This window comes from Musca autumnalis, unplaced genomic scaffold, assembly GCF_047663935.1.
Source record: "Musca autumnalis isolate F117 unplaced genomic scaffold, ASM4766393v1 scaffold_5, whole genome shotgun sequence".
NCBI lineage: Eukaryota > Metazoa > Arthropoda > Insecta > Diptera > Muscidae > Musca > Musca autumnalis.
In genome coordinates, this window is record NW_027412088.1 from 138,097,569 (window position 1) to 138,108,297 (window position 10,729).

The window sequence follows — 10,729 nt, forward strand, 5'->3', positions numbered from 1 at the left end:
TCTTATATTTATCGACTTTCAGAAAGCTTTTGATAAATTACGGCATGACGCAATGTGGACTGCAATGCGATCAAATGCCTATACAACTAAGCAAGCTGCCGTATACTGCACGAGGGAGTTCTTAGTGATGAGGTCTTTATCAAAGTAGGAGTAACTAGGCGTTTACACAAGACAGACTGTCTGCAAATACAACTCTGATTTACTAACACATACATACATTTGACGGCTGTCTCCCAGCTGTCCATTATTTTTTCGCAGTCGCGTTAAGAAATTGTTAATTTTTTTTTTAAATAAGTGAGATAATAGGTGTGTCTTTTTACGTTATAATTTGTAATAATTATTACGAAATGTTACTAAATGCTGTCTTTTTACACAGAAGTTCAGTAAAAGAGAGCGAAGTGAGAGAACAATCTTGACAGTTGTTTGCTGAGAAATTGCTGAAAGAATTTTTCCCAGCAACATTTAGCAAGTTCAATCAGCTGTTTTTTAATCATCTGCTAATGGTCAGCTGCTCAATGTTTATCTTATTTTTGTGGAAAAATGCTATAAATATTACATCTCGGATTTATTTATTGATTACTTTATTAATATGTATAGGGTTCCTTTTTAAATGAAACTCAATGCTTTTGCCTAGGGTTAATTAATTAATATAATATTTAGCTCAAGTTTATTAAAATGAAATTGTAATTAAAACAAAGGAAAGTTAAAATAAAAAAAACATATGAATAATGATCGTCGTTAATCGTCGTTTATGCGAGCCGTCTTGAGAACGTCTTTATTTGTTCGCGTCGTAAATGCAACTCACTTTGATAATTGTAGCGGGACATCATCATAGCTAAACATCATTGCTCTCTCTCCAAACTTCACTCAAAATTCTGTTCCCACAACTCGGCCATCCTGCGAAAGTAATTCATCATCGTCTTCTTCTCCTACAGGCCAAGGCTTCATAAACTCTGCGCAAGTTGTTGTCTGCTTAGGACCTTCATTATCTCCGCATTTCATGACATCATAGGTATCATTAGGCTTGATTTTGGTGATACGATATGGACCCAAACACTTCGGTTTTAATTTAAGACCTCCTCCAAGCTGAGTTCTTTTAATCGCCACTAAGTCACCAATCTTGTATTTTCTAGCAGCTTTACGTCGAAGATTATACGTTTTCTTATTTTCAGCTTGAACTTCCAATATTTGTTGTTTTGCTTTTTGTCGTAGTTCATTTCGTTCTTCGTCGTATGCCTTCATAAATTCTTCTTCGATTAGCTCCTTAATTTTGACGTCTTCTTTTGTTCTCATCTTCGCGCCTACCAATAGCTCAAATGGAGTGCTTTTAATGCTACGGTGATAAGTTGAGTTTATTATTCGTTGTACGTCTCCAACATACTTGTACCACTTCGTAGTATCTGAAATACTAAGTTTAGATAAAACAGAAATAATTACAGAATTAAGTCGTTCAATTTGTCCATTTGCTCTGGGAAGACCTGTTGTAATTTTCATGTGATTAATATTCTCGGATTCACAATAGTTCCTAAAGTCTTCGCTGGTGAAAGCTGAACCACAGTCTGATATTATATTGACTGGATTTCCAAACGTTAAACTTTGTAGTTGCAATTTAGATATAACTTCTCGTGCTGATGTTGTTTTAGTAGGATAGAGCCAGCAAAATTTAGTGAATGCGTCGATTACAGCAAAAATATGGTTATACATTTTACTTGTTGACTCTAACGGTCCTAAGTGGTCGATGTGATACGTATGCAATGGTATCTCTCCTTTTGGTATTGTGTGTAATTCTCCTTCTTGTTTACCTTTCTTCTTATTCGTTATTATACAAGGAATACAGTTTGATATTTGTTTTTGAATCTTTTCTTCCAACTTCGGAATGAAATAATCTTTTGATAACAGTTCTTTTGTTTTCTTTACAGAAAAATGACCTCTTTCGTGAGCATTTTTAATTATTTCATTTTGCATTCCTTTTGGTACACACAACAATTCCAAATCATTTACGAATTTGTATAAAACACCACCTTTCATGAAATATCCATCGTAATCCGTTTGATCGTTCAGAATGTGCCGTATTGCTTTCAGGGCGCCATCGTGTTGTTGTAGTTGTTTTATTCTCGCCGTCAAACTATCTTCGCCAATAAACATCACAGGGTGTCGGCTTAAGGCATCAACGTGTCGCATCTGATTACCAGGGCGATGTTCCACATAAAAATCATACTCTTGCAGCAACATTATCCATCGGGCTACTCTTGTTGGTATGTCTTTCTTCTCAATTGTTTTGGTGAACGCGTTACAGTCCGTAACTAACTTAAACTTCAATCCAATTAGATAAACACGAAATTTTCTTAACGCCTCCACGATTGCCAAAACTTCTAGTTCGTAGCTCGAATATTTTCTCTCTTGCTCAGTAGTTTTCCGACTCATAAAATAAACTGGGTGCAATAAACCATCATCAGGAGATTTCTGCAGCAACACTGCTCCATAACCATCAATCGATGCATCCGTGTGAAGTTCCGTCTCGTACTTTTGATTGAATATGTTCAGAACTGGTTGATTCGCCATCATTTCTTTTAATTTGTTAAAAGATTTCATTTGTTCTGGACCAAAATAAAAAGACATTTTACTTGATTTTAAATCAGATAACGGTTTTGATATTAATGAGAATTGTGGAATAAATTTCCTAAAATACCCCGCAAGTCCCAAAAAACTTTCAACTTCTTTCAAATTCTTAGGTGCTGGATACTTGATCATGGCTTCAGTTTTTTCTGGTGACGGGTAAATCTTCTTATCCTCAATTACATGACCAAGAAATTGTATACGCTTCTTCAGAAAATGACATTTCTTCAAATTAATCTCAAGTCCATATTCTTTGCATGTTGTTAAAACTCGTTCAAGATTTCTCACCGCATCTTTCTCGTCGCTTGCTGGGATAATAATATCGTCGATGTAGGGTAAGGCAATACCTTCTCTGTTCAAATTTCTAAAAATCGCGTTAACATGTCGCTGGAACACTGCTGGTGAATTTGTAAGTCCAAATGGTACCTTCTTAAACTGGTATTGACCATTGTGTGTTACAAAGGATGTGTACTTACGGCTTTCCTCATTTACAGGCACGTGAAAGAAACCATTTCGCAGATCAATTGTGCTAAAAACCGTCGCATCTTGTAACCGATCCAGTTGATCTTCAATTAAGGGTAATGGAAAATGGTCCTTTACGATTACCTTATTTATTTTTCTGTAATCTATACACAATCTATGAGTTCCATCACGTTTCTTCGTTAAAACTACTGGACTACAAAACTCAGAATTTGAAACTTCTATTATATCTTCTGCCATCCACTTATCTATCTGGTCATCGACAATATATCTCTCAGTTAAAGGAAGTCGCCGTGGGTTGCAAAATATTGGATCTTCCTGACTTAATGTTATTCTCATTTCCACATTCGTTCCTTTGGTCTTTTCCGGTCTATAGTTGTTAATCATATCCAAAACTTTTTCTTTAGCGTCATCACTTGCCGTTTCTCCAATATCAATATCCGTGTCATTTGCGCCGTTCCAAATATCCAAAGCCATCATACTGTAAACATCTTCGCATTCATAGTCTTTTACTTTTCTAAACTGTATTCTTTCCGGTGTTATGTTCACTTCAGCGTAAGAGCAAAATTCCTTTCCAATAATTACGTCGACATCTATACACGTAGCTGGTACAACTTGAAAACATAACCTGTATTTCTCACCATCAATTTCAACCTCGTGCTCAAAACATCCCATTGGCTTTATTTTATTGTTTCCAAATCCGACAAGATAAAAGTTTGTTTTTGTTAGTTCAGGCTTATTCAGAACCTTGTAGACATTTTCAGTCACTATGTTGAACTTACTTCCAGTATCGAATAAGGCAAACCAATTCTCCTCTTTGAACTTTACGTTTATCATCATATCTTTATCTGAATTTATTCGTCGAACCTTTTCGTTTTGTTTTGATGGGCAATCTTTCGAAATATGGCCATAGTTGTTACAATTGAAACATTTCAAACCTTTTCCAGCATTTGGACATTTTTTGGAAGTGTGGCCCTTAGCTCCACAATTATAACATTTCATTTCAGTCTTTTCAGTTTTGTTGGGCATTTTTGCTTGTACCGGCGTAACATATTCTTTCTTTACTGTTGACGACTGCATCATTTCATAACATCGCAGTTTCTTTTTAAATTCGTTTATATTTTCCGCTCCAAAAAGTATGGTTTTATTCACTGTCGAATCTTTAATACCTTCTATTACATATTGCATGAGCGCTTTGTCTTCAATAGAACCTCTTGATGCAATCTCTCTCATGTGCAAAAAATATTCTTGAATGCTCTCATTTTTTAACATTTTTCTTTCCATGAGCATTTTATGTAGTTGGCAACTATTTACCACAGTATCAAACTCGTCCAACAAAGCCCTCTTTAATTGATTGTATGACGTAATACCCCTTTCACTCGATATGAACAATTTCGCTAAACCCTTCAGTGACCGTTTTGCAAAAATAAACATTTGAAACTGATCCCAACACATTACTCTGGCATTGTCCTCAAACTCATCCAACCAAGAGCGAATTGACAAGTTTTTGCTTCCATCGAAATTTCTTATTGTGTCCTCTATGTCTCTGAAATTCATTGCAAATTTTGGTACATGGAGTGACTGGTTATATTGCCCAGCAGTCGCAATATTCTCTTTATTATTCTCGTAGTCCTCGCTATGCACTTTATTCGTTGGTTGTTGTTGTTTTAAAATATGTTGTCTCCCTTCTTCGTTGCCATTAGAAAAGTTGTTGTTCCCCATACGGACTCTGCTTTGCAAATTTTGACTAACGGTGTTTACATCATTATCATCTATTTTTCTCGGTACCATGGTTAAATCATTGTCACTTGTCGATCCCGGTTCATCATCATTTGTTAGACTCTCTGCGTCGTCTACTTCATTCTCTGCTTCGTCATCATCTGCTTGACTCTCAACGTCGACGTCGTTTGTTAAAAGCATACCCTTCTTCAAATTTGAGAATATGTGAGCACATAAATCCTCAACGTCATAACTCAAACATAATAAATTGCAAATTGAGACCAAATCGGCTGTTGACAAGTTCTGTTTGATGTACTTCACTTTCTCTTGATACTCAGCACTGTCCTCTGCATACTCAAACCCTTCAAAATTGCGTAATCGTTTTCTGTTTGATCGATCTCCTTCTTCGCCAAAGATAAATTTATGCAGTGCCGTTGTTATTGTTCTTTTGGACGTAGATAAATTGTTGCGTATGACGTCATAATCTCCGAGAGTCGGCATTGTTGTAATTCGCTTCAAACTTTTTTACAAATGCGTTTCTTGTAACTCAAGGTTAAATCAAAGTTAAGAGTATTTTTTATTGTTTCATACATAGAATTTTATTTCGAACCGAACCGAGCCGTACCGTCGTTTAAAACATTTGTGCATACATTAATATTGTTGAACGTATTGATTTTTTACAAGACATAAAACATAAATGTGTTTTCTTAAACATGTAACCTCTTCTCCAGAATATTGTTTAAAATAATCTGTGGAGATTTAAATACATCAGGTTTCATGTATTTAATGATTGTTCACAATAAGTCTGTCTGGTTACTTTCCCAGCAAGAATTGTCCAGCAAGAACTTTCTCAGAGAGTAAGGGGTTTTTATTCTCTATTGCTAGAAAATGGTAAAAAGTAAACAGACACCTTCCCAGCAAAAACTAGCAAGCAATCAGCTGACTTGCCAAAACAGAACAATTTGTCCGCCAACAAAGGAAGCAAACACGTTGTATTTTATTAAAAATAAAAAAAGAAAATGAAACAAAAAAGTATTTTTCCACTTTACAAATTTGTTCTCCATAAAACAATACAATTAGACTATGTTATTTCCACAATAAAATTGTTTTTAATGTTCACAAACATAAATCAACAAAAAACTAAAAACGGCTGATTGATTGCTTTCAGGAAGAAGAAGAGCTTGCAAGTGCTTGCTAGAAGAAATTTGTCCAGCAAGAATTTGCAAGCTCTCAGTGAAAGAACTGTCAAAATGTCTCTCTCGAATCGCTCTCTTTTGCTGGTTTTTTGTGTTAACAGACGACTTCCAGCAACAATTGGTACAAATTGTTACAAATTTTAGGGTAACCAGACACAGCTAATTACACGACTTAATCGAATGGTTTAGATAACCTCTACGTCTTTTTACGCGTTTGTTACACAATTTACACGTTACGTAACACTACAGAAATTGAGTTGGCATATGTAATTAATATTTTTTTCTCGCGGTTGAGTTCTCAAATATATTTCTTTTCATATCGGCGTCTTCAAATTTATTTGTTTTTCCTTATCGCGGTTGAGTCCGCAAATTTATAGGGTTCCTTTTTAAATGAAACTCAATGCTTTTGTCTAGGGTTAATTAATATAATATTTAGCTCAAGTTTATTAAAATGAAATTGTAATTAAAACAAAGGAAAGTTAAAATAAAAAAAAACATATGAATAATGATCGTCGTTAATCGTCGTTTATGCGAGCCGTCTTGAGAACGTCTTTATTTGTTCGCGTCGTAAATGCAACTCACTTTGATAATTGTAGCGGGACATCATCATAGCTAAATATCATTGCTCTCTCTCTAAACTTCGCTCAAAATTCTGTTCCCACATATGTAAATTACTTTTTATTTGTTTTGCTTAAAATTGAAGAACTTTTTCATTACTTTGGTGTTATTTTTTCGTTCATGCATTGGCTCCAATGTTTTTGTTTTGATTATCAACTGTTATCTTGCTTAATTTTACTAAATGCTGTCTTTTTACTTTTTTCTCTATTTTCGTATCAAAGAGTAAAATCTCTCTTACTCTCTGAAAAGAAGTTACTGAATAATTTTTACTGAAAAAGTAAAAAGACACAACTAATAATTGAAATGTGTTAGAAACAAAAGAACATGAACAAACGGAATATGTGAAAGGAAACAAAAAGAAATCGACGATTTTCATTCATAATTTTACAACGGTTTTTGCAGTTGTCTGGACGCCTGCGTCACACAGGCAGGTTTTTGACAATCAATACGTGAAGTCGTGAAGAGTGTCATTTGTAAACGCAGGGTAAGACAAGGCTGCATATTATCCCCAATGCTATTCAACATAGTCCTAGATGTTGTCATGAAAGAAACACTCCAAAACCAAAGGGGGATTATTTCTGCAAGACCTTGACTATGCTGTAGACATCTGTGTACTCCCTCACACGTACGATGATATGGAGCGTAAACTCAACTCCATAGCTAAAGTTGCCGCAAATGCCGGACTATGTATTTATTAACATCGAAAAAACAAAAGCAATGCGAGTAAATACATACATAGGCAGCACTATCACAAACAACGGTGGAAACGCAGATATCGAGAGGCGTATAAAGAAGGCACAGCAAGCTTTTGGTCAACTAAAGAACATTTGGACATCTTCATCTATTTCAATTCGAACCAAGGTACGCATTTTTAACTCAAATGTAACCTCAGTCTTTCTATATGGATGCGAAACTCCTGAAGGCGACAAATTGAAAAAGATGTTGAAAGAAGCGGTATTACATGGAATGAAATCAAAAGAATAGCATTAGATAGAAATAGATTTAATAACTTTGTTGTGGCCCTACGCTCCTCATAGGAGTTTAAAAGAATAAATATATAATATATAACCTAGGAGTTGAAATTATAAAATATTGCTTACACGGGAGATATCTATGAACTCACAGATAACTACGCGTAGAAATTACGGGGATAAGTGATGTTTGCTATCAATCTATCAATGTCGTATGAGAAGTCATATTTTCTACCCATGGTACAATTATTACTGGTAAAAGCAAGTGTTGTTGTACAACAATCGATACAACAACCACATAGAAATTTGTTTTTGTACGTAATACTAGTGTCATAGCCATATTGTCAAAAATGTAAACAAATATAAAAAATATAAACACATTTTGAAGGTTAATAAATATTGTTTTGAAAAATGTCATGGGTTTTTAATTAAAGAATTGAAGAAAAAACGTTAGATTTTCAATTTTAACGCTCCAATTACATTTCATCTTAACAAAAAGTTTTTAGCGGTATGTATTTGTCTTAATAAAATATTGTTACGAATGTAACTGATAGGTTTAAGTTAATTTAGTTTAATTTCCGTTAATTTAAAAATTTGAATTGTAACGTAAAGTTTTATTACGCAGTTACTTTATTTAAGCAACAACAATTATCATGTAGAATTATCTTCATTATTCTAGATGTTCTTTACCTTTCATTAAAGTGCTTTTGTTTTGTTTTGCCACAATCATGTAATTATTGTTTAGTTTGTTACTTCTTTATTGCACTTGTTTGTTGTTGTAGTTACGTCATTACTGTGCTTGTCGTCCAATTGTATTCCCCCATGTATATATGTGAGTATGGTTGTTCGCTTAGTGCGAATGTGCGTCTGTGTGTTCGCTGCACAGATTCGAGATGTTGCCATATGTGTTCTGGAGGACTCTAGAACAGGGAGACTTTGGGGTATAAATACCGGGGAAATGGCAATGAAAGAGTAGTTGTGTTTTAAGCGTTGAACTGAACGGATCGGTTAAAGAATAGCTGCGTGCTAACTAGAGACTTGCTGTGTGCTTAGTAATTAAAGTCGGTTCTGAATAAGTGTAATAAAGTAAATAAAGCATTGTAGAAACGTAATCTAAAACGAACCCTGTTTTATTTGGTACAAATCGTACTGGGGAATAAAACAACGTCTACACGGACATTAGTTAAATCTAATTCCGTAACAATATTTACAATCAATAATAATTGATTATTTTTCAGATGGAATTATGAAGAAAGAGCGACGAAGGATGACAAAACAAAGCCAAGAAGGGGTTATTTATATCGCAACGGACAAGATTTTTTGTGGTTGAATTTTTAGTATTCTAATTGTTTTAATTCCAAATGCTACATGAAAACTTGTATCAAAAAGAAATAAAGTGCGCTTCATATAAGCACTTCGTATCCCTGTAGGAAGTGTGGGGTCATGTGTTGACATGTCGCCACTTTGTCTACTAATATGGTGACAAAGTCAACACTTTGTCACCAGGTTGTCAACTATTGATACCTTTACCTTAATAAGAAGAAGCATTGTGTATATTGACAGATGATAGCCCAACGAAGCATCTTTTTTAATTTTCTTAATTGTTTGGGGTAAAATAATTTTTGCTGTTGGTGAAAAAAGTGTTTTTGTAAAAATCAATAAAATATCGTGAAAACTTAAAGCATATAATTTCAATAACAAGTATGAGCAAAAGAAAATATAAAAGACAAGTGAAAAATAAAGAATTCTATAGCAAAGTAAGAATTCTGAGGCGACTAACAACATTTGTGGTGAAATTTCGACAATTAGACATTATGTGGAACCTTTAGAGAAGATTGTGGAGCCTGATGTATATTGTCCCGTCTCGCTGGAAATGCTGAATGCAACTAAACATAATAATGAATTACAATGTTGAAGAATTTGGCAAAAATCAATTGTGAGATTTTTCCAATGTTATACAGCTGTAATAGGCAAGCAAATTTAAGGACATATTTTTTATTTATGTTTATTTATACATGTTTATTCTTTTCAATTCCTAGATGTTATATCAACATTCAGCGAATCGCCTGATAAAACGTTAAGTGCAACAGAAAAAGAACTATTTTAAGCAGACAAGTCATTGGTGCGACTTGGTCAAGAAAATAAAACGAAAACGCTTTTTATTATTTATATGTTAAAATGTTTAAGCAGCCTTGAAAACATTGTCTTTATTTACTAATTTTTACTTATGTGGAATCTTTGGCTTAGCCATATAAAAAGATAAAAATACTGTAATACGCAATTTGTACATTTTTAGCATTTTCAATATTATTTGTTTTATTCTTTAATGAAATATAGTATTTAAACAAATGTGTAGCTTCATCTTCTTATTAAACGTACTATATAGCTGTTTTATCTATGAAAAGTTCCAAAAAAGCTAAAAAAAATAGTATTGAAAATCTGGTACTACTGACTCACTACCTCCAAAGTGTATACTGACTCACTACCTCCATTGTCTATACTGACTCACTACCTCCAATGTCTATACTGACTTACCACCTCCAATGTCTATACTGACTTACTACCTCCAATGTCTATACTGACTCACTACCTCCAATGTCAACACATGGTTCCTCAGGAACTACTGACTTACTATTGACATACTAGTTCCATTGTCAGTACTGACTTTCGAATGACACGTTCATACAAAATGTCTATAGGAAATTACATTAGTTGTCTACACTTTGTCAGTAGTACTGTTGACAATGTCAGTAGTAAGTCAGTATAGATTCACTATTGACATTTCCTACAGGGATGTTACTGTCGTGTGTTGTTGTTGGAACTTAGAATGAGGTCATCAAAACCAATTGCTTTGAAAGAGTACGGCGGTCTTTACTATCAACGCTTGCACCCAATTGGTAATGAGATCCAGGGCTCCATCCATCAATACATTCAGATTGAGCTTTATTTTAGCTGTCCGTGTGGCTATTATGTCTGTCGAGTGAATATGACGTTCAAAGCTGTAGTAAAACTGTGAAATTAGATGTTTGTGTTCGTTTATTGTATACTAGCCATGGGAGCTACCGTGGTGCAGTTGTAAGCACTCCTGCCTTGCACTCAGGAGGTCTGCGGCTCAATTCCTAACTAGAA

At 34.4% G+C, this 10,729-nt stretch overlaps 1 protein-coding gene across 1 annotated transcript; it reads right to left on the reverse strand.

Annotated features, from left to right (window-relative positions):
• Nucleotides 1-1,333: 1,333 nt before the first annotated feature.
• Nucleotides 1,334-5,316, reverse strand: LOC141386764 (uncharacterized). Its single transcript, XM_073955682.1, has 3 exons — nt 3,093-5,316; nt 2,002-2,597; nt 1,334-1,408 (listed from the first exon to the last, which is right to left on the reverse strand). The coding sequence occupies exons 1-3, from the start codon at nt 5,314-5,316 to the stop codon at nt 1,334-1,336; spliced, it is 2,895 nt and encodes a 964-aa protein (XP_073811783.1).
• Between the last annotated feature and the right edge of the window lie 5,413 nt (nt 5,317-10,729).

What these genes read in the sequence shown, in the direction of transcription:
- LOC141386764 (XM_073955682.1), bottom strand. Translation starts at nt 5,316, where the DNA reads ATGCCGACTCTCGGAGATTATGACGTCATACGCAACAATTTATCTACG. An exon ending in GCCTGTAAATGAGGAAAGCC is followed by an intron (nt 2,598 to 3,092) that starts GTAAGTACACAT and finishes ATTTTGGTCCAG; the next exon opens with AACAAATGAAATCTTTTAAC. An exon ending in GTGGTGTTTTATACAAATTC is followed by an intron (nt 1,409 to 2,001) that starts GTAAATGATTTG and finishes ATCTAAACTTAG; the next exon opens with TATTTCAGATACTACGAAGT.